This window comes from Corvus brachyrhynchos, unplaced genomic scaffold (genome assembly GCF_000691975.1).
Source record: "Corvus brachyrhynchos isolate BGI_N302 unplaced genomic scaffold, ASM69197v1 scaffold223, whole genome shotgun sequence".
Classification (NCBI taxonomy): Eukaryota; Metazoa; Chordata; class Aves; order Passeriformes; family Corvidae; genus Corvus; species Corvus brachyrhynchos.
The window spans coordinates 6151753-6176008 of NW_008237174.1; the positions used below are offsets into that span (position 1 = coordinate 6151753).

Sequence of the window (24256 nt, forward strand, 5' to 3'; positions counted from 1 at the left end):
ACATTGTCAGTGGGAGAAGGGAGGAAGGTGGGGGGAGGAGGAGAGTTCTGAAGGTGGTATAATTTTTTTTTTTCTTCTTTTAGGTCTGTTAATAAACTTCTTTATATTCTTTCAAGTTTGGTGCCTGCTTTGCATTTCTCCTAATTCTTATCTCACAGCAGATAAACAGTAATGAGTATTTTGGACCAAACCACTACAAATCTTCATCTGTGGAGATCCATAAAATCCAAACTGGCCATGGCTCTGAGCCCTCTGCTGGAGTGGATGGTGTGTGCAGGTGATCTTTGCAGGTGCCTTCCAGCCTAAATTGGTGATGTTTTTAGTTGGTTCTTCAGTGAGTAAATGCTGCTGGCCTGCCTACCAGAGCAGAGAACTGCACAGACTATTCTCAGATAAGATGCCTGTGTTGCTTTTAAACTACATATCTTGGTGCCAGTTCCCTTTTATCGCTTTTGGGATCTGTCAGACTCCTAGTGACTATCCTGGAATGAAATGCAAAGGCTTGTATCATTTTTTTTTCCTTTGGAACTGAAGCACATTTACAAATCCTAGGGAAATCTGTAATTTGAAGGGGGAAGAATCTGAGCTAGAGGCTGGATGTTGTGAGCAGGATGGTATGCATGTATTTTTGGGTTTGTTGGATTAGTGCTTTAAATCCCCTTACTGCGATGTGCCTCAGCACACACTCTGACGTGGTGTTCAGCATCTAAGCTGTGTCATCTTCTGTGAACTTGGCTGACTTGTGCTGGCAGATGAAGAGAGAGCCGTGCAGTGTTCACAGGCAGTTTGCAGAACAAATTGGAAGATTCAGATGATGTTGAAGTGGTAGAGTGGGAAGACATTGCTAAATGGCTTACATTAGCATTTCTCAGTGTGCAGGTTTGATACCAGCTAACTGCTTTGGGGGGTGTTGGGACATTCTTTCCAAATGTGAAATGTATTCAGTCTGATGGTGTGGGCCCAGAACTGATGTCAACAGAGCAGGTTCATCTGCTTCATGCATAGTGTTGGAGAGAGAGAATGCCTTTTGCACTACAGAATTAAAATGAGGAAAGTGGTGTTTGTTATGGATTGCTTGCAAAACAAATGATTTTATAGCTAGAAATACTTGCTTGATTTTAAATGTAACATTTCTTGAAGTTCTCTAAGTCTTGTATTTGCAGGAGGTGGAGTGGGATTGCTAGTTCAAAAACAGAAGTAGTAGTACTAACATGAAAACAGATTTTCTTCCTAAGTACCTTTTTGTGTGTGTGAACAGCTCTTCACCAGGGTAGGCAGATAAAACACAAGAGTGTATAACCAAATGGTGATATAGGAGAGGTTAGGTTTCATTTTTCAATCATTCTTGAGCAGAAGTGGTTTTGTCAGAAATAGATTTGTCTGAGGCCTTTAAAGGTCCGTTTTGCTTTTTATTTTTGACGTACAATGGATGCTGAAATACTGAGTTTAACATTCCAGTTACCTTGAAATAAACTGTAAAAGTTCTATTTGTTTCTTTAGGGCAAGGTTTTGTCTTTTTATATGAGCTGGCAAATTCAGTGGTGTTGGGGTTTTTCTTTATGTCAAGACTTTGGTCAGATAACAAAGACTCACTTGTACTATTTCATTCATAAAGGTGAATACAAAATAACCCCTTCTCAGTGTGTTTTCAAGAGAATGAGGAGATTAAAAAATTATCAACACTTTCAGATTTGCCAGAAAATGTTTCAGGTGCCAGTGTGGAGAAGTGAGAATTTCAGAGATGAGAGTCATTGCTCAGTTTTGTTCTCTCCATGACATCAGTGCACCATCATATAAATGGTCTCTCTTTCTCTTTGGCTCTGTCATATAGCTCTGAGTGTCTTAATGTACTTATTTGTAGATGAGTTATTCATTACCTCCATGGTTATACCCGAGATGATGTTTCGCCTTCTGGGCAGTGTTGTGGGCTTGGTTCTGCTTGTTGGCTCGGGGCAGCTGAATTTCTGCTACATGTTTATATAACAGGGGTCACTGCAGTAAGTAGAGAGAGCTCGTGGGAACGAATAGAGGCACTCTTCTGGACTTTGCTCCCACCAAATTAAAGAAAACACAGTGCATGTGCATTTGCCCTGCAACAGTTCTGAACTATGATGGACTGTTTTAACAAGAAAAAAATAAGTAGAGGTCAACTATTTACTTTTCTGTGTAAGAAAACTGCTTTTGAGTTCTTCTGTAGTATGCTGCATTGGGTTAGTAACTCCTTGGATTTAAAATGTTAGGAAAAAAATCTTAGAATACAACAGAACTTTATTTAATTTTAAGTTTTAATCTTTGCTGCAGGGAGTACAGTTCTAATGTGCAATGGGGTGTCTTATTTTCATAATTATGCTCTTCAAGTATTCAGGTAAATACAGACTAAAAAGCAGAAGATATTCAGGTACCTGATGTGACAAAACTCCCAGCAAGGATATTTTTTAGTAATTGATTGTCTTGATTGACCTCAGAGCTTTTTTGAGATGTCGCAGCTTAGTGTTCAGCTTGGAAAATAAGAAATTTTTTTTCTTTTAGAGCAATACTTCTCTTCATTTTTTAGCTGCCTTTTTCTTCTCTAGTCTCTTCTGGTCTCCTCTCATTCAGTTCCATTGAAAATGGCAGGAAATTAGATATTATTTTAAAGGTGTTATGAAATCATTGTTTAATATGCTTGCTAATGAGCTGACCTTAAAAACAGGAAACAATTTTTCTTATAGTCAATTTTCTAAATATTTTCTTCCTTGCTATTCTGTATGATTCTCATGATGTCAGTTCAGGGTTTAATGATTGTGGTGATTAAACCTTTATTACATTGTTTAAATAGATGGCAGAACAGGATAGTCATAGATTTGTTCCTGAGTGTGAGAATTCCTCTGCTGATGACACATACTGCCATGCTGTAATAATTTGTTATTAGCAGTCAGTTGTAGGAGGTTGGTAACAGAGTATGTGAATTCTGGAAAGAGAAGTCACAAGAATGAAAGCTGGTTTTTTCCTTGTGTGCAAGAGAAATGTTACATGGTGATTAAACTGAGAAGGTTTGCCTACTTTTCAGATGGTAAAAGCAGTGAAGGCATGAGAGTAGATCCAGGAGAATTGCATAAGGTGATGTGGTTTTGGTACATCTAATTAGACCTTGGAAAAGAGTAAGAGTAAACAGTCACATAGGGAATGGTTGTTCATTATTCCTTCTGTGAGTAACTGAAAATTGTGTTGTATTGAAATCCATGCGAAGAGGTTTTTTAGGTATAAAACTGTCCCACCTTTCTGAGTTGACAGATATTATTACTGTGTTGCCTAAGTTGGAATAGATTAAATCTCAGTTCTTTTTTGTAAATTGTACTTGCAAATGTAACCCAGAGATTGACCATTTCCTCTGTTTTGTGTTTCAGTTGTTACTCTGTATGCCACTCTGGGAGGCCCAGCAATAGTTCATGGGTTGAATGAAACAGAGGTGACCACCATCATTACTAGTAAAGAATTGATGCAAACAAAATTGAAGGTCAGAAAACTGTTCTATCTCTTCCCTGTGTGTGTGTGTGTGTGTGTTTATCACTGTGAAATGGCCTGGTTCCATTGTACAGAACAATGATTTATTGCCTTTCCATAAGGCAGACACTTTTGGAATAAGATTTATGTATCTCTCTTCATGTACAGAAAAGTGGTATTTTGTTTTCAGTGGATTTGAGGCTTCTCAGTGACTGGAGAACGAGTAATTTGCAGTATTGCAGAGCTGGAATGCTGCCTGGAAAAGCACCTTTACAATAAACTGCTGTGGCTTCTGGGTGGATTTAGTACCTATAAATGTAACAATGGGAAGAACAGAAAAACATATAAACTGTGTATGAAGAGCTAACTGTGATCATGCTCCTGGCTTATTATCAGATGTTTTCCCAGCAGTGAATGGCTTTTTAATATAAAGATGGGTGTTTGAAGAGTTAGAGCTGTTTTTTCCATGCAGGGGGGAAAAAAAAAGCTCACTAAACATTAGAGCAGTCAAAGAACTTTTTTGACTTACTGACCCTGATGGAATACCCAAGTGGAACAACTAATCTGCATGAGTTTCATCATTGTGTGTTTTGGGGAAACTGGACCTTTCAGATAAGGCAATTGTTTTAATGAAAAACTGTGCTGCTGTGGAATTTTGAATAAGAATTTCCCAAACTTTAAAAAGAAGTTACTAGAATGACAGTATATATGCCATGCACATTTATTTCAGCTTGCAGTAAGAGAATGTGTTTGCTCTGCTAGAGGTGATCATCTCTTCTTCCACAAGAACACTGATAAATGTCTTAGAACTCATACTTTGCTTGAAATGCTTAACTAATAATTTTCCATATTTTTTGCTAACTGTTTCTTATTTTAAATAGCATAATAACCAACGAGCAGCCTAAGAATTATTGTGAGCCCAGTGTCAACAGTTTCTCTCAGTGTTCTATGGGAGGGAAAAGTCAATTACGTTTACAAATCATTGCAGTCTTATTTGTGGGGTTTTCATGAAATAAGGTACAAATCAGTAAATGGTTGGAGAGGTTTTTGGACTTAAAATTGGAAAGCTTCAAGCTTTGCAGCTATTTGAGCTCGGAAAGTTTATCCTTTAAAATTCTCAGATGTTTTATATTAATGCTTTTTAAAAAGTATACAGCAGATAGCATGGAGGTTTTTGTTCTTGGATTTTTTTTCTTCTTGGCATAAAACTAATTTTTAATTTCTGAACTCATTTTTCATTTCCACAGGAAATTGTTTCTCAAGTTCCACTGCTGCAACACATAATTACAGTGGATGGCAAACCCACAACGTGGTCAGAGTTCCCCAAGGGTGTCATTGTTCACACCATGGCATCTGTGCAAGCCATGGGGGCCAAGGCAGACACTGGTAGGTTCTTCCTGTTTGGACCATCTCATTTGGTGCCCTAATTTGACCCTGTTGAATAAACTTGGAGAAACTGCAGATTTCAAAATTACGCAGATTTAACCCTTTATCTCCTTTTCCTTTAAAATTTGTGTAATTTTTTTGTTTTGGTTGTGGGTGGTTGGATTTTGGGGTGTAAGTTTGTTTTGTTTTGTTTTTCAACAGAGTAAAAACTACTCCATAATCAAGTGTCACAGGTTGAAGGATAGCTTTTAGGATAAGCAATTAATAGAGGATAGAAACTTGGAAAGCATTCTTGTGATCAGACATATTAAAACCAGGTTATTCGGGGCACAGAAGGAAAATCATTGTGTATTTTATAACAAAAGAAATAAGTAATTTGTTAACCTTAATTTTTGTAAAATTCACAGATAGCAAAATGTAAAATAGCTGTTTGAATCTGATAGAACTTGGTCACTTACTGACCAGGTTCTGATTTCTGAAAGCATCGATCTACTATGTAAATTCATTGAAATCTGTTTCTAATTTATGTAATATTTTTAGAACTAAAATTCGGTATTTTAGAAGTTATTTTAATTATAATCATAAGAAATTCTTATTCTTGGCTCTGAAGAGCTGACAATCCTAGTATCTTAAGATTTCGTTATATTCAGTAGTTGCTTTCTTCTATTCTTATCCTTTGTGTTTTCAGAATCTTATGACTACTGAAGGCACAGGAATGTTGGATTGTATTTTAGGAGTAAAGAGGGTGGTCAGTCCCTTTGCTCTTGATGTTCAGGGGAATGGCAGATTTGCTCCTAACATAATGAGCTCTCAATTTCTTCAGAAGATGGTTTTCCCTGTTTGATATACCAGTCTTATGTACCGTTAAAACTATTTAATACAATACCAGCAGAAAAATTTTTGCTGTAATTCATTGGCTCATTGAAATTTGTTAATCTATGTGCTATGTAAAAAGGTATTTAATCTTTCTTCAGTCTTTTAAATATCACATACTCTGCACTACAATAAAGGAACATTATCTTTGTCAAGTTAACCGTTCATAAACTGTGAAATGCTATCATGAATTGTTTATGGTCAAGCATGTCCAGTTAATATTAAGTAGATGAGCTATTGCTTATGTTTTTTCTCTGTGTTGTTCATTGTGCAGGATAGGCAGGATTCAGTGAGTGGGAAATGATTAAATATTGCTTTCACGCTTCTCATTTAGTGTGTGCACTGTGCCACATGCACTGTGTGTGATGCAGTTTCCTCTGAGTAAGCACAGCAGTTTTTGTATTTTCTTGCTCTCAGCACAAGTATTTAAAAAGCACTTTAATCTAATTAAAGCTGTTGAACTTCTTTTAAATATTTATAGAGATTGGACCTCAGGTTGGCTCAGCAGTGCTTTGCTTCAGGTGTTGCAAATGAGGCAGTGTGTTGTTCCCTGCCAGGGAGCACGTGAGGAAGGAGCTTGGCACAGAGGGATGGACCCTGTGGCAGCCTGGAATCAGGGCAGTGAACCTTCCCGAGGCAGGGATGCTCAGTGGTGCTTTGGAGAAGCCAAAGCTCTGCCTGTTGTTCTCTCCACTGCAGGAGTAGGGGAAACATAATAGGAAAACTGTTGTTGTGGTGATAAGGACAATCAGTCGAAGTATTGCTCAGCTAACGCAAAGTTCCTACTCTTTGTGAAGGCACTTAAGTTTGACTACAATCTCTTTAAGCAAAAGCAGAATGTAATAGCAAGAGTCCTGTGGTGCTGTACCGCAGTGACTGCTGAAATGTGTCAGTGTGTCATCTCCCAGCCCGAGAGGCCCTCCACACATAACACATCCTATTTTTTTAACAACTTGTAGGAAACAAACAGCCATCCAGGCCTGTGCCCTCGGATATTGCAGTGATCATGTACACAAGTGGATCCACAGGAATTCCCAAAGGAGTTATGATCTCCCATTGCAACATAATTGCTGGGATAACTGGAATGGCTGAGAGGATCCCGAATCTGGGGTACGTACCTACCCTTAGTTACCAGCAAATAAAGAAGTCATGTAGTTGCATTTAATTTTAGTTTAATTACTGTGTAAAATATGAACTCTTTTATATTGCTGTGGCTGTGACACATCATACTATGCACTGATGTCTGAGCATCTTCCAGCACTGTGCTACACATGACTACTTCATGTACTCTTTGTTCTCTTCTCTTCAGTGTGTGGGCAAGACCAGGATACAAAAGCCTGCGAGGCCGCCTTCCACTAGAGTGGTTGAAAGCCTCCCTAAGCAGGGCTTCCCTTGCTTAATGTTTAAACTCAGTGGCTTCTTTCTATTTGGTCCAGTTTTTAATCTCATCCAGTGAGTTGCCTTTGCAACCATAACGCATGTTTAATTGTCTTGGGATGAGTAACCATCACCTTTTGTTCATGCCTTAAACCTACAGTACATAATATTCAATTCTTGAAACAAAACCTGTGTGACTTGAAATATGTTCTCAAGCTCGAAGGCATTTTCTACTTTCTCTAGTTCTACAATAAACTTTGCATAAATTGTGCTTAATGATTCACCTGAGGACTCTAGTGATACAGCATAAACCTATATTTTACACATTCTTTGCAGGGAAAAAGACATTTATATTGGGTACCTGCCTCTTGCCCATGTTCTGGAGCTGAGTGCTGAGCTTGTGTGTCTGTCTCACGGGTGCCGCATCGGTTACTCTTCCCCTCAGACCCTGGCTGACCAGGTATGTTGTAGATGTAAGTCTGCTATGTTAAAAAAATAATTTTAAAAAAATTACTTACATCAGATCTTTGTAATATTTCTTTTAAAATACTACAAATACTGTTTCTCATGTTAAAGATCTTGAATGTGTCTGCTAGTAAACTTGTTCTTCACTTTAGTCCTCTAAAATAAAGAAAGGAAGCAAAGGGGATGTTACTACACTTAAGCCAACTCTAATGGCAGCTGTTCCGGTAAGTAACTGAAGGATGAATAATTTTTAAAGCTTTTTTTAAAATATGACTTATAATTCCATTTTTAGCAACAAAATTAATACCATGATCACTTAAATAGAAAAGGTAGAATCTTTGATGTTAAGCTGCCTTAAAATAATAATTTTGGTGCTTATTTGTATGTTGGGGATAATCATGATATGAGCATCAAACTTTTTCAAAGTTAAGATGGCAATAGGGATTAGATTCCCATTTTACTTAGTCATTTATTGTTTGTTACAGTGGTGGAATAAAGAGAGTTGGCAGCAGGCAGCTGGGGGTTAACTGCTGCTCTTGCCCAGATTTTGCTTTCCTCCTTTCCATGAACATCTTGCTGTGTCTTAGCAATGGAATAGGAGGGGACCTGGGAGTGGGTTGTCACCTGAAACATACTTGAATTTCTAGATTGTGTTTTCTTTTTGCTGTACTGAATTCTGGATTTCTGTTTCTTTGACTTAAAGTTCATCTTTTTACATAACTAGGAAATCATGGATCGAATCTACAAAAACGTCATGAATAAAGTGAATGAAATGACCAGTTTCCAGCGGAATCTATTTATATTGGCCTACAACTACAAAATGGAACAGATTTCCAAAGGTTACACTACCCCACTCTGTGATAGGTAATATTAACTTTATTTTTAATGGCACCAAAAAATCAAAGTCTTACCACAGGAGCAGTATCTAGCTCTTTGTGCTTTTCTTCATCTTATTGTTGATACTTCGAACATGAACAAGTCTATACTTGAGCATAAATTGAAACAACAAAACAGGAGTTTGTGTGATGGATTTAAATATTTACTGATAAAATTTAAGTGAGTGTTATTTAACTTGGAACTTGTAAATTGAAAATTTACATTTATTGCATTTTCATCAGGAATTTAATAATAGATTTATACAATTTTTGGGTAAGATGAGAAGTCTGTTCCTACAGAAAACTGTAGACCCTTCATTTTCACAGAAGGGAGCAATAGTATATCTATCTCAAATTGGAAAGAACCCACAAGGATCATTGAGTCTAACTCTGGGCTTCAGTGAGAGTAAAGGATAATGTAATTGCAAAATTTATACAACTTAAAGTATTTTTAGGAGAAAATCACACAATTGCCTCATTAAATATATGTTCTGAAATGTTTAACCCATCTTCAAACTGGAACATGACACAAGCTTAGAAATCTGTGCCGGTATTTCTGAAAACTTCAATGTGCTCCTTCAGGGTTTTCCTTGGATATCATAAAAGCATATTTGAAGACAGTGGAAGCTTTCAGTTCAGATCCTAAACTCAGTGCTCTCTTGTTTTGTTTTGAAGCCCCAAAATGTACTTTTCCCTTTGCATTTCAGCCTTATCTTCCGCAAGGTGCGGATGCTGCTGGGCGGGAAGATCCGCCTCCTGCTGTGCGGTGGCGCCCCGCTGTCGGCGGCCACGCAGCGCTTCATGAACATCTGTTTCTGCTGCCCTGTGGGGCAGGGCTACGGCCTCACCGAGTCGGCTGGGGCTGGCACCATCATGGAAGGTGGGTGGCACTGCGCTGGCACCCGCATTGAGCTCTGTGGGGCTCGGCTCTGACCCTTTGGTGGTGCCACCAAACATTGTCAGGGAACCCTAGAATTAGATGTTCCCAAAAATGTATAAACCAGTGGGAGTGCTGGTCTGGATGCATTGTGCTAAAGCAGGTGACCTGCATGTAAAATGGATGTTCTCGTTTGTGATAGAGCAAACCATTCTAGCGTGAATGGGATCTTGGCATTGTTGCACTTACCACTTCAAATGAATAAATTTTTTCATATTGTGGTGAGTATATTAAGTTGTTAGGAATTAAAATCTGCCTGCACCAGATTTTAATTTCATGTAACAGAGCCTAATGGTTTCAGTTGCCTTTTAGTAACTGACAGTATCTGTAAATACAGCCATTTACTCTCTTAGCAGAATAAGAAGTTTATCTGCATTGTCTTGCTAAATCCATTGATTTTCTTGGAAGTTTGGTTCTCTGAATTAAAGTCCAAAAATACATAGCAGTTAATTTTCACTGACAGCAAAAGATTTTTTTGTTTTTTTTTTTTTTAATCCTAATCAGTTTTGGTTAAATGTTTTTCTGAAAAATGCTCTTTTTTAAATTCTAGTTTGGGACTACACTACAGGAAGAGTGGGAGCACCTTTGGTCTGTTGTGAAATCAAGTTAATGAACTGGGAAGAAGGTGAGAATTCCTGCATATGATTAAATTGTAAGGTGTTTGTAAGAACTGTGTTTTTCTATTGGGCTTTGCTCAGTAGCAGTAATTAGAAGAGTATTTCTTGGCTATTTAGATTTTTAAATGCTACCTTCACCTATAAAAGTTTGCTCCTGGGGAGAAGAAAGGTAAAATAAATTCCTCAGTGGTTTCTAAACAGGAAAATATCCAGACAGAAGCTGTCAGTGCAAGTGGCACTTTGACTGGGTAGTATGCACAATACCTTCAGTTGCCATTAAGAAATTATTATAAAATAATCTTCATAGTATCATTAGTAAAGTCATTAAAAAATTGTCATGTAGGATGGAAGCTTAATGAATACATTATAAAATACATGTAATAAATTTTGAAATGCATTTAGGTGATTTCCTCTCTCACTGTAGGCTTTTATGTATTGTAGAGTAGAAATACGTAATACTTAAGGGTGTTTTGGGCTAATGCAAGGCCTTATGGATTTTTTCTTTCCAAAAATGAGGCAATTTTTTTTTTTTTTAAATTTTTATTTTTGTGTGAAACTGATAAAGCACATTACTTACTACTGCCAGAAGGATGGCATGAATTTTTCCTTTGGAATATGTTTTCATTCTCATTAACTTAATAAAAACCCCGATCTTTTTAGGTGGCTATTACAACACTGATAAACCATATCCTAGAGGTGAGATCCTTATTGGAGGGCAGAATGTGACTGTGGGCTACTACAAAAATGAAGCACGAACCAGAAAAGATTTCACTGTTGATGAGAATGGGCAGAGGTGGCTCCATACTGGAGACATTGGAGAGTTTCATCATGATGGGTGTCTAAAAATTATTGGTGAGTTAATAAATTCAGGTAAACATGTGTATGTATATATATTCATGTACATACACATTTTTCAGGGCTGTGAAATACAGTAACTTAAAAAATCCCTCCATATCTTGTCATGAAGTCTAAAGCCTTCCCATGTATCCCAGGGAAGTTCTGATATGTTAATGTAAACTTGTTTGTGTCTTAGAATTTGATTTTTTTTTTTTCATTTTGAAACAGTCTTAATATTGACTCCCTAAGTTACTGAGACTGGATAGTAAGTAGAGAGTTAAATATAAGCTAATTGAGTAGATAAGCTGCCTTATATGTTGTATAGTTTTGTAAGGTTGTGTACAATAACGTCAAGTAATTTGGGCTTAATTTTTGGTTCCTAATGTTATATTTCAAGTAAAAGGTGAACAGTTGCTCTTTAAATATGGATTTAGTCTGAAATAAATAATGTAATGTTACCAAATGGTGCAAATCCTGCCTTGTGGGTCTGAACCAGACAGCAGAAAATGTGTGCTCCTGGCTAACAGTGGCTCTTGCACAGTTCCAGTTGTCTTCCATGCACATGATGGTGCTGTCTTATAGGAAATGCTGTTCTAAAGGCAGAAAATGCATGGAATTGTAACGTCCCTCATTTTGGTGGGAGAGACTGATAAAATGCAGAGTCTGGAAACCTGATACTAAAGGTTTCTGGTACGTTCACCAAACATGAGTCAGTTTTGGTATTTAAATATGCATTTCAGAAAAATTTAAAATCAATTGTCTAGAAGTTTTCTGTTCTGTAATTAACAATTAATTCCTTTCTTCCTCGTGAGATCGCAAAAAGGATCTTGTAAAACTGCAGGCAGGAGAATATGTTTCTCTTGGCAAAGTAGAAGCAGCTCTGAAGAATCTCCCACTGGTAGATAATATTTGTGCGTATGCAAGCAGGTAAGAGCAGCTGATACTTTGTTACTGCTCTGTTCTTTGTCCTCTTGAAGCCATAAGCAAAATTTTTTGCCACTCAATGTGTGGAATTTTTAAAATCAGTTAAAGAAGGGATTTTACTTATAATACAATGGAATAACTATCAAAACTAAAAGATCTGAAATCTATTTTTATTTTTCCTTTCTCATTTGTTTCATAATTTATTGGAAAATACCAATAATGAGTCTTACATTCCCCCTTCCCCAATCTGAAAAGCAGCTGAGCTCTATTGCATTAATTACAGACATCACTCAAGCACTTTGGAGATTATTACCTTTAGAAGCCCTAGGACACCTAGTTCCTTGCTGTGTTTAGTTGTGATCTGTCCTTCAGAGGAAGTTACTGTGGCACTTCAGAGGAAGGTGGTGATAAAAACCACCAACAGCCCAGTAGCTGGCTTGTGAATTAAAGTTACTTTTCTTTAACCCTTGCAGTACACCACCTTTAAGCTTGAGAGAAAACACACTCTAAATACTGTGCAAACACACAATAAATGGCAATCAACTGTTGTTTCTTTTTGCTTTATATGTGTACTAATAAATGAGGTGATAAGGGCTCAGACATGTCTTAAGTTTCTGTTTCTATAATTTCTTAGCTCTTACAGATATAAATGTACTTCAGGTGGTCTTTGTTTCCTGTTGACACTTGACACTGATGTTTGGAAAGTTATTTTGGAGCTTTTGAGTGATCAGAAACATTCTGATTCCCACTTTGTTTTGATAGATGCCAGGACAAGCATACCAGAGAATTGCTCAGTGGTAATAAATAAAAAAAAACCCCAACTTTTGGTTTGTTCACCTGGTTCTCTGTAATTTTGGGGGGTGGGGAGGGTATGTTAACTAATGGTAGGCATTCTGTAACTTTAGTTGGTTTTGACAGTTTTGGATCAGTAGGCTGCCATGCATTGGGCCTGCCACCTCTGAGAAAATTTTCATTCTATTAAGTTTTACTTGTGGTTTGGACTCACTGAGTGAGTCTCATGTTTGCTCACTTTGACAGCCCGAAGTTGTGATTGTTCCAAGCACCCTCTGTAATCTGTGGAGAAAGAGCTTCCTACATGTGATTTCTTTTCTTCTAGGATTGCAGTTCACTATTGGACTCACGCTACCAAATTTTTGTGTTAATTTTTCTAGGTCAACATAACATTGGAAGCTAAAATGCACTTGCTAGACAGACACTTGACTCTGATAGGCCATGTTGTGTCTGTTACTTAAAAATAGGAAAACCTATGAGCAATTTTTAAAGGTAATTTACAAACAAGAGTCCAGACCAGGGACAAACAAGGCAAGACATTCCAGATGGGTTTTTCTGTTGCGGCTGTATTTTTTCTTAATACTGTTATGTATGTAATGTAGCCTGAGTAGCCATGTAAGAGTCCCTGAATGATTGTCCATATGCACATTTCATTGTGGATATGTGCTCACCTCAGCAGTCTGAGCTCAGAGAGATTTTGTAACCTGTGACCTTTCTTAGATCCTGTTTCTCCTTATACTTTGCCTGGATGATCTTGTATGCAGGAGGAGTCCTTTATATTTGTAGCTGTTCCATTTCCCACATGCAAAAGGACAAGGAGGGCGGACTTACAAATGGGTTTAATACGTGATTTGACCTTAGATTTTAGGGTGCAAAGCTCCTCTGAACATGGTAGTAGGGAATCAGAATTGTTTGCATGATATTGCTGCTTCAAAAGCTGTATTGACTTCAGATAAAATAAGTGAGATAAGGAATAAAAACATTTGCTGAAAGGAGTCAGGATTAGAGCTCTGTCAGGGGAGACTCTGACTGCTTTGTCAACACTTCACCTATCCAACACAAATGAAGTGGGTTTCAAGCATCACCTCAGGAAAACTAGTAACTCAGTTACCTGAGGAATGAGGAAACATGGCAAAAAACCTGAGGGAGTTCTTAGTAATCTCAAGGAGATAAGGACCAGACTTTACAGAATAGAAACAGTGGTATCTATATGTAGTGCCACTAAATAAGTTTCTGACCATAGGTCTGAGAGCCATACATGGGGTAGAATCATAAGCACAGCGAGGGAATGAGGCTGCCTAGTGTAGGACAGACATTTTGGCAAAATCTTTCATCATGGAAGAGATGACTAAGGAGGTCTTGAGGACCAACTTCCACTGAAAATCACTTCCAAGACTGACAAAGCTACCAAGTACAGAAGATCTGCATAAGAAACAGCAAGAGGGAAGATGTACCTTCAGGATACCTCTCAAGACTAAACAGTGCTTTAGCATTTGAACTGCAATAAGTGAAGCTTTAACTTTGTGGCACAGAATGAAAAGCTACTTGTTTCAGGAACTGTGAGCTCCAAGGTGTTCTTTCAAGAAAAAAGCAGTTGGGTGAACCTGTTTGTCCAGAACAAGTACACTTCTAGTCTAGGGGCTGGATTTTAGATGAACAGAAAGTTTGATGCTTTTCAGCCAGCTGATTACTTCTGTATGCTGTTCATCCATGGAGATGCTGTTGATATTGCTGGATGTGATTTTGAGCATGTCAAAAGACTACAGGAGCCAGGGATGAAAGTGCCAGAGTCCTTTGTGTCCTAGATGCCTTCACACACAATACATACACAGTAGGGAGCAGACCATAGACAAAGTTACAGGGGTTCAGTACAGAGTACAGCACGACTGTGTGTGGTGGAAGATGGGACAGAGTCAAAGCCAGAAGGTGAGATGGAAGCAGTAGTGATATTGAGGCTAATCTGAAATCATCCTGTAATACATTATCAGGAAGAGAAAAATGAAAATGGTTTCAAGCTGGCAGGCAAAGCTTGTGACGATGCTGCCAGGGAAGTCTGTGTTTGTAATGGACTCTGGTTCAGTCTTCTCAACTCCTGTCAGATGCCCATTATAATTCATGCCAGTAACAGAGGAGAAATTGCAATGTGCAGTAACCAAAAGCATAATTAGAGATATTTGAAGACCTTAAGGGATATAGCTACAGTAATCTGCATGCCAGGGCTATGTTTCCATATTTTGTATTAATGATCTGTCTGGTGAGAGTTGAAAAGATTTAACAAATCTGTAGATAGTTAAGGTGGGAATGGAACCAAAGCTACAGTGGAGGATAGGCTGAGAATTCAGAGCAAGCTTGGCTAGATGGGGAGACCTGCTTGAAAACAACAGTAAGTTTAAAGAGAGGATTTGTAAATGATACTTACAGCTAAATAAACTGCAGAAATTAAGGGTGAGAACCACCAGTTGGTAGCAGTTCTGTAGGAGCTGACATCAGTCGACAAGTGCCATGCTGCTATAAGAAGGTAAAGGGCATAATCAGATATATTGCCTGCAAAATGCACAATGATCTCTTTGCTCTACCAAGCATTAAAGGGTCTGAGTTCTGCATATAGCACATCTGAAGAGATGGGCCTCATGAAAAGAGTCCAGGAAAAAAATGGCAGTGTCTGGGCAGAGACCTGTGATGGCATGATTTAGGAGGAAGGGGCACTGCTTATATTTCTAAATAAACCTAAGAAAGGAAGCAAGACTAGAAGGGTGACAAGGAAAAAAGGTAACAGTCTGTGAATGAAAAAATAGCTTCTGTGGAAAAGGGAGGGACATCTGACTACTCTGATGTAAACTTCAAAGAGGAAGAGTCAGGAATTGCCATCAGGAACACCTTATCCATGCTACGAGTGATGAAGCACTAATTGGCATTAGTGCTTGCTGATGTTTAAGAAAGATTTAGACAAACATCTCTTAGATGTATCTGACCCTGCTTCAGGGCAGGTGAATTGATTAGGAGCTCTTCTAAGATCACTTTCAACTCTGGCTCTGTAATCTGCTTTGTTAGAATGTGTCAAGCTGCTGTATGAGGTTCTGTGCACATTTTGCCTAAACTTTACACCATCTGAAAAACCTTGAATACCTGTTTCAGAGTGAATAGTGCTTTAGGGCCCAAAGAGTTTGAGATCACAGCTTCCTGTGTTCTGGGCCTGTCAGGAGCAGACAAAGAGTGCCAACAGTACAGTGAGCGTATGGACAATCACTTGAAAGAGAAAGAGAAGCCACTTCCCTTACAGAAGCAGGCGTCCTTTGAGATGTGTTGTGCATATGCTCGTTCCACAACCTGCTCTCCAACCCCTCTTCACTGCAGTCCTCTACTCCTCTACAGTAACTGGATTCTGCAGTTGAGAGGAAACTGAGGTAGGGAAGCAGCACACCAGTCTCCATTCCGGGTTGCAAAACATGAGCAGAGGCAGGGCGCAGTGACATCGTATGGGTACTGCTTCCCAAAGCTTTGGGCATGAGACACAGTGGAATATGCATATGGACAGCACACCTTGAAGCAACCCAGTTACTGTAAGGTAAGTAGCTTCTCTTTCTACTTATTTTTAAGCAGGCAGAGGTAACTTCTGTCCTATTTCAGGAAGATTATCAGGTGAACAAAAGCCAGCTGTTAAGAGCAATATCTCTGTATGAAGTGTAAACCCCTCAACTTGTAATGTTATTTTTGAAGAGTTGTTTACTTGTAAAATTCATACTAAAGTACATTGTGCTTCTCAGTTTCCATTCTTATGTCATTGGATTTGTTGTGCCAAATCAAAAGGAGCTCGCAGAACTAGCCCGAAAAAAAGGATTCAAAGGAAGCTGGGAAGAGATCTGTAACAGTCCTGAGATGGAAAAAGAGGTACTGAAGGTGCTAGCTGAGGCAGCCATGGCAGGTGAGTGGCTGGGTAGACGGTATCAACCTTGTGGACTGCAGTGTCTGTGAAACAGATAATCATAGGCCCTAAAAATATTTCCTTGAGTATGTCTATTTCATAGAACCTATAGGAAGTGAAATTTTCATACAAAAAACCCCAACGACAAAACGTGAGTTGGATCAGTCCTTTTGTTTCATGGAGCTTCTTTTACTGTGGTAAATATAGCTGAGAAGACAATATAAAAATAGGGCAAACTTCGCAAGTACTCCTTTTTTCTGCAGCACTAACTATTCTGAAGAGAATTAAATGTTTTTTTAAAATTGATGAAAGGTAGTTTTTGATTCAATGATTTTGATGTTATTTTGTATTCACTTTAGTATCACAGTTCTTCATATGTGTCTGGTGTTCTTTAAGATGTCCTCTACTATCTTGTTGGCCTTAGCTGCTGGTCCAAAAACAGTGTGGGCCATCTATAGATCCATAATCATGTGTTAGGTATCAGACAGTCTCACATGCTACATACCAGTGCCGAGTTGAAATAAACCCATGGTGACAGGGGCACGCACTTCCATCTGAAGGATTTCCAAAACCAGAGCAGCATCTTTGTAGTTAGTAATTTTCAGAAGACTTTTGCCACATTTCAGAGTTACTCAGATGTTCCATATCAGTGTCCATAGTGTCTCGTGGTGAGTTGTGTAGCTTGGCCAGTTTGTGTGGAGAAATGCTTTGTTTGTCCCAAGCCTTCCATCTGCCAGTTCAGGGTGACTCTGCTGAGCTCTGGTCTGGGAGAGGCAGTGAGCAGTCCCAGAGGTGGTTGTGATTCTGTCGGTGTGGGTTATTCTTCCCCCTCAGTATCTTTTCCGTGCTAATTGGCCATAGTCTGTCAGGCTGTTCTGGTGCAGAATGATATTTTATTACTGGCACAGTGATATTTTGTTCTTCTTAATAATTTCTGCCTTCCTTTTGCTTTTGCCCATTACTAAACACTGAGCTTTTTTCATAACACTGTCAGTTATGGCTACAGAATGATTTTTTTTTTTTTTTTTTTTTTTTTTTTTTTTTTTTAATGGTCATCAGGGGTGTAAAATTTTCCATACTCATTCTCTTGACGCTTTCCTGCAATGGATGTTTGCTGCTGTGTTGCAGTTGCTCAGTATCACAATGTCCTTCTGCCCCTCTTTGCCCTTTGTCCTCCTCCTTTCTACACTGGATAACTACATGCTTCCAGCAATCTTTGCTTGTTAATCTTCATCTCTTCTCCACATTGCTTGTGAATATATTAAACTCTGGTGAGATACTTGCCAGCTCCCATCCCAGGAGCACCGTCCTGCCATGAGTGCAGTCTCAGCACTGCAGCTGCTGTTTCCTTGCCCCACCTCTGTAGTCTGGCTTTCTTCACTGTGTGGAGCGCGTGGGCAAAGTCATTCTCAGAAGCTGCTGTGATGGAGAGCATGTACAAAGTTGCCTTCCTTTTTTTCTGAAGCACTAACTATTCTGAAGAGAATTAAATACTTTTTTTAAATTGATAAAAGGTAGTTTTTCATTCAGTGATTTTGATGTTATTTTGTATTTGCTTCTGATTTTCACTTCAGTATCACAGGCTTTATTTTTAAATACTATGGGTTTTAGTGATAAATTTTAAAAATCTCTGAAAATGCAAGCCCAGTAATCTAAGGCCAAAGAGAGAAAAAGGGGCAGGAAAATCTAGAAATGGCAGGTTGCACAGGATAAATATACATTTGTGTGTATTTTTGAAGTTCAACTTGAAAATAGAGATTTTTTTTTTTTTTATTATTGCCTGTTGGCCACTCTTCTTTGATTTTCTTTTCTCATACCTGAAATCATAGCAGAAACTGTTGCAAATGATAGTGTTTTATGCAGGAGGTGTAACATGGAGAGCACTGCTCTCTTTCAATACAGGGAAGAGCTGCTATATGAACATAATTCTCTTGATCAATTTACAGCTATCAGGAAAAAACAAACTCCCTCATTTTTTCAAGCTTAGCTTGAATGGATATTAAGACTTTATCTCCAGATGATGAGCACCATGATGCTGGTAGAGCAGAGTGTGTTTTGAGGATATCATTTCCATGCACTGAGACTTTTTTGAAGTTAGGGAGCAGCACAGATACCTGAACAGCTGGGCTTTATTCCAGTATTTCAGTGGAAACTGACCAACCGGTACTGCTGGATCCTGTCTACTCTGCTTGTGACCCCACAGGTCGTCAAAGCCAATGTGGGAGGTTGGAGGAGCACTTCCTCATTTGTCACATGCTTTTCTGTGTGAGAATATGATTTCTTCTTTTGTGCTTAACTTCAGGAAAATGGTTACGTTTAGGCTCTGTATTAAAAATATTTCTTTTTACAGCGAATCTGGAGAAGTTTGAAATACCAGTAAAAATCCGTTTGAGCCCTGATCCTTGGACCCCAGAGACTGGTTTGGTGACAGATGCGTTCAAACTAAAACGCAAAGAGCTCACGGCGTTCTATCAAATGGACATTGATCGAATGTATGGCAAAAACGTAAAATAATCCTCCTCTGCACCACTTTGCTACGATGAGCTTGGATCAAATAGGAAATACTTGAATTGCCTGTCTCAACTCAATGCTTGAGATCAACACACAAAACCACCATTCCTCATTTCCAGCTTAAACTGTTCTTTCTAATGGCATCACCATGATGACTGGCACGTTTAGTAAAATGTTATGGCAGCAAACTTGTGTCTGTCTCCTTTTTTCCAGTTTTCTCTGCTACCTTGTCAGTCTGTGGATTTTCCCAGGTCTTTTTGGGAAACCATGATTCTGAAGCCTCAAGTTTTTAAACATTTATAAATCCTGTATAATGTTTTATTTGTATCTTTAAAATTTGGATGTATATAGAGAGAACTTGGCTATGTAAGAAATGGTTATACTGGGGGCCTTTTTTTACCTAATTATTTAAAGATAAGAAGGTATTGATGTTGTGACATTATGTACATTGAAAATGCTTGTAACAAGGTAATTGTTGAACAGAGGACCAGGTTATTTGCTGCTGTGCTATTTTTCTGTGTAAATCTGAGGGAGAAAATGTTTGACATTCCAGCTTGTGTAATACACCTTCAATACGTGCCTAATGGTTACTTTTATTTTTATCTGAAAATGGAAGGATGGTCATGGCACAGCTCTGCCTCAAGGCAGGTACTCTTGCAGGTGTTAGTTAAAGCTCCTTTAATACAGAAGATGCTATTAACACAGCAGAAGTTAAACCTAAGAATAATCTCTCAGATACAGAAACTCCTTTTTTAAATAACTCGTGACCATTTCATCCAGAGTTGAATTGTGTAGTGCTAATGTGAACTCTTATCATTAATTTTTCCTAACACTTTACAAGCTTGACAGTGTTCTTTTAGCAGAGGGACTGTAGCAATCTTTGTCTTTTCTCATTAGGTTTGGACATTACACTGGGTTTGCTCTTTTGTTGTTTGTGAAGGTTTGACAAGACCCTTGCTGTGCCCTAGCTGCAACCCACATCTTCCTGGGGGGGATTTTTAAAGTCATAATGACAGTTATGTTCTCAGCTCACACAGTGCCTAGCTGCCATTTGTGCCATTAAAAATCTCCCTTTGATTCTCTGTTCTTTTGTGCAGTACTTTTTGCTTTAAAAACAGATATTTGAAGCATTTGTCAGAGTTATTTATGTTGCTTGGTTTGTTACACCCAACTCTTACTTTGGGAAGGAGTCTTAATTTCTGTTTCAGTAGAGATTCAGGGATATAGTTTGAAAAAATATGGGGGCTCTTCTTCAGTGAGAGTGTTCAGATTTTTTTCAGATGTGAATTTTCTTTTCAAAATATTTCTGGAAAGAATAATCAGGGTTACATGAGAATGACTGATGCATGCCGTTTCACAATGTTGTGATGGAGTAAATATTAAAATGGCTTTAATTTGGAGATTACTCTTGTGTATCATTTACTTGTAGTAATAAAACTCAAGGTCCTGATGCTCACTTAGTCCCCTGCTATGGCAGCACACAGCAATGCTGAGGGGCAGAAGCTTAGTTTGGGAGAGGGAGTTCCTGCTGTTTGTCTTTGTGACATGAGGTTTTGGGAGGTCTTTGATATGCAAATTCTCATGCTATAAACCTCTGAAGTATTTTTTTTTAATTTATGCTCTCCCTTGATTATCGAAAGCAGATTCATAGTAGTTGAAGGTTATCAAGCAGGTTCCCTGTACTTGAGTTTTGATGAAATTATGAGGTGGTCTATGCTAATTAAGGATTTCTTCTGCTGCTGTCCACGAAAAACTGTTAACATTTGGTAAATTTTGGTGTAAGTAATCAAATGGAAATAGAAGCAACAAAAAGAAATTGGGACCATATATTTTTGAGATTACTGCCTTTAGATATCCAGATCATAAATGAAAACCGTGTGGCAAATAGAGATAAGACAAATGTTGAAAAATGATTGAAGAATCCAGATGTGGAAAAATTGCCAAGGCTGTAGGGAAGTGTCACACCCTGTATTAGACATTACTAACACTTAAATTTGTATCTGTGCTCCCTCAACAGGTTCTTAAATAGAACTCAACACAGCCTGTACATTGTTCAAATATTTTTGTGATTTTTAGTGAAAATTAATAAATTGCTGAAGTACTATGTATATCACTTGGTGCATTGTGCAGCAGATTTAAGAAAATCTGCTTTTGGTTAAACAAATCTGAAGTTAGTATTTTGTTCTGCTAAGGGTTTGAATTCCCTTTGGAGAAGTTGCATAAATGAAACTTTTAAAATGGTTTGGAAATAGTATTTTAAATTTTTTTTACTAATCCAGTCACAAGATGGGGTTGCAGTCTAACTGTGCATTTGATTTTATAGTTCAGGTTTGTTTATGTTTAAAATGGCTGTGATATATGTAGTTCCTCCTTCAATAGGCATCAGATTCATTGTGGACATTTATTCTACAGAATGTGAAAACAAAGCAGTTCATTACATTTAGTCTCAGCGCTGGAGACAGAAAGACTTTTAAAAATCTTTGTGATGAGTATTGGGTTTTTTTCTTTGATTTATAACAAAAGACAGACTCAACTACTGCTGGATTGTGAGTACTTCCAAGTCCCATTGAGGCCTCTTGTCCTGTGGGTGCTGGGCAGTGACAGGGTCTGTAATGGGATGTCCAGTCAGGCTGCAGTTCAGGTGTGGGCCTCCCTCCCTCCCCTGGTCCTGGTCCTGTGGGCTGCCAGGTCCTTCTGGCTGCCACCCTGTGCTCTTGCATTGCTGAGCACAAGGACAACTTCAGAGGGATTTGTTCCAACCCCGCAGAGGTGCACTGCTTGCCAGCTGGGAATCTCCCTCCATTTTTTCTTTTTTTTTTTTGGTTTGTCTTCCCATGCCCTGTGTCACAAGAACAAAAGTTCCTGCTGGCGTGCACTGCACGTGTCCCAAAGGCTGTGGGCAACTGTATAGGAACTGAGAAGTGCATGTTTGGAAGGAATGGTCTCTGTCATGTGTGGATTTTGTAATGCAAAGAGCCGTAACTAAACAATCTGAGTTCAAACTAAGAGCAAGGGGCATATACCTCACCTGAAGGGCCCCCAAAAGAGGGGTATTTTTAACAAAACTTTTGTAAATACAAACTTACCAGGTCTCTGAATCATTGGAAATTGTAATTACTTACTCTGTTGTGAAAATCCATGTATTTCATTATTAAAATGGTTGACCAAGAAATTCCAGGGATGCTGTGAATATCCTTTAAGTTCCACAATTCTTTAAAAAAATTTCAGGACTTCAGGCTATCATTCAAGCTAGATGTGTTTGCAGAGCATGGTGTTTCTGGACTAGGTGAGAAATTCAAAAGTTATGTGTCAGAAAAGACAGTGCAAGTTCGCTGCTGCTGCAGGTCTCAGAGGCGGGAGCACACCTCAGTGGGGAGCTGTGGCTGAGCACTGAAAGATTCTGCTGACATGGAAGTGAAGAGCAATGTGTGACTGGAGCTAAGAACGTAACACATACCTACATCCCACTGCTTTACAGACAGGATGCAGAGAAGGGTATGGAACCAAAACCACAGATTAGGAACACCCCGTAAAGCTCGTAAAGTTATGCAGAAATTGCTATGGGACATAAAACTCCTTTGCAATAACCTTTGTCCTGCTAAAATTCACAAACTTTTTATTCTGTACTAAAACTACATTTAGGCGATGCAATGCAGCATTTTTAATTTTTATTACTGTGGTGTATTACTTTGGATGCAGTATAAAATGGTGTACATCTGTTTCTTTACTGGTAAGAGGAACAATTTTCGACTTGCCTACACCTTGGACCAGGCTGAAATGTTAATTGAATGACCAGTTGTATATTGTTGTAATGGGTTATTTAATGTAAAGTCATTTTCAGTGTGATCTTGGTTGTTACTATGAAATGCCTGAACATTGTATATCCTAATTGAGTTATATTGTATGAATTATTTATTTGTAATTGGATATCATGTTTCAAAAATAAAATTAATTTCACAAATTGGTCCCTGTACATCCAGTTTTTTCAGTGGTACAGAGTTGATAATATAGAAATGTGTTTGTTATTGTCAAATATTTTTATTTACAAATACATGTGACCATTTTGGACTGAATGCAGGAACAGAAATTACCAGGTTAGCCTGGATTTTCACTGCAGGAAAATTAATCATGCTTGGTCAATTTTTATTTGCATATGGTCTGCCGTTTACCTGGTTTTAAGAGCACTGGCTGTGGTAATACCTGATGTAAAGCTGTAGGCTTATGACTTTTTTTTGCCTATCCAAGTGTGCTAGGACTTGTATTTGGTGTGTCATTTTCCTTAAGTTTGTGGGTTGAAGGGTCAGGTATTAGATGCTAGCAGTTGGGCTTCTTAAGCGATCTTGAGCACTTCAGTTTCAAGTTTTGATTACAAGCTCACAAACCACTGCTGGTAACACTCCATCCTGGAGGCATCTCAACAGAGGCCTCTTTTTCCTCTTTTTGTGTCTCTATTTACAGGTTCCCCAAATGCCCAGGGTCATAGTGCTGATGAAATGTCAAACCTTCCCTGCTGTGTAGCTGATATTTTTGTTTATCCCTTTAACCAGCCATGAGAAGGCTCCGTCTTCCTCCAGATTCAGTTATATGCAAAGTAATTACAGCTGGTGGTGGGGTCCGAGGCTGTGACCCAGGAAGAGGTGACCGGTCCGGGGAGATGGTCCCGAAAGGAGTCGCCTTCCCGGGGTCCGGTGTCTTCCTCTCAGCTGCTGGCAGGAGGGCCCTTGCAGAGGCTGTCAGCTCTTCAGTGATTATCAGCTCCTGATTCCAGCTCAGCTCTGCAGGGCAGCCTCTAGGCCAAACCAGACCGGAGAGAGAGACGAGAATGCTCGTGTGGCTGGTTCCGCACAAAGGGAGCTTTATTGTGGGTCCCCTCCGGAGAAGGGAGGCCAGGGACTAGCTCTCCCTCTACAGAGGCGAATTGGTCTTCTTTTATAGGGATACAGGGGATCAGCAAGGGGACCAATGGATTACAGAGGGTCTGGGATAGACCAATGGGTTACAGAATGATCTGCATAGGGTCTCCCAAAGGATTGTGGGTCTACCTTTCCTTGCCATGACTCAAAAGTAGTCACCTTTCCAGGGAGTCCTGCTGGGCGATTGCAAAATCTTTTATCTCAGCAGACATCCCTCCAGGGCAGTGGCTGGGCATATCCCACAAGTAATTGTTTGGGTTTTTTTCTTTCAAAAATACTGGGGGGTTTTAAGACTATAAATTTATTTCAAATCGTTTAGGGTAATATGATTCACTTTGATTTTT

At 38.8% G+C, this 24256-nt stretch overlaps 1 protein-coding gene across 2 annotated transcripts in view; it reads left to right on the forward strand.

Annotated features, from left to right (window-relative positions):
* ACSL3 (acyl-CoA synthetase long-chain family member 3) overlaps window positions 1–22963 on the forward strand; it is a 37361-nt gene extending 14398 nt beyond the window's left edge. The window contains exons 4-15 of one of the 2 annotated variants that reach the window (XM_008629564.2): window positions 3387–3496; window positions 4731–4869; window positions 6702–6852; window positions 7456–7579; window positions 7737–7808; window positions 8309–8448; window positions 9167–9339; window positions 9947–10021; window positions 10674–10865; window positions 11663–11777; window positions 16331–16488; window positions 18839–22963. In XM_008629564.2, the coding sequence (XP_008627786.1) occupies window positions 3387–3496; window positions 4731–4869; window positions 6702–6852; window positions 7456–7579; window positions 7737–7808; window positions 8309–8448; window positions 9167–9339; window positions 9947–10021; window positions 10674–10865; window positions 11663–11777; window positions 16331–16488; window positions 18839–19002 (1613 nt within the window). In that variant the 3' untranslated portion in view covers window positions 19003–22963. The other variant, XM_017728860.1, reaches the window with a different exon arrangement.
* Window positions 22964–24256: the final 1293 nt, after the last annotated feature.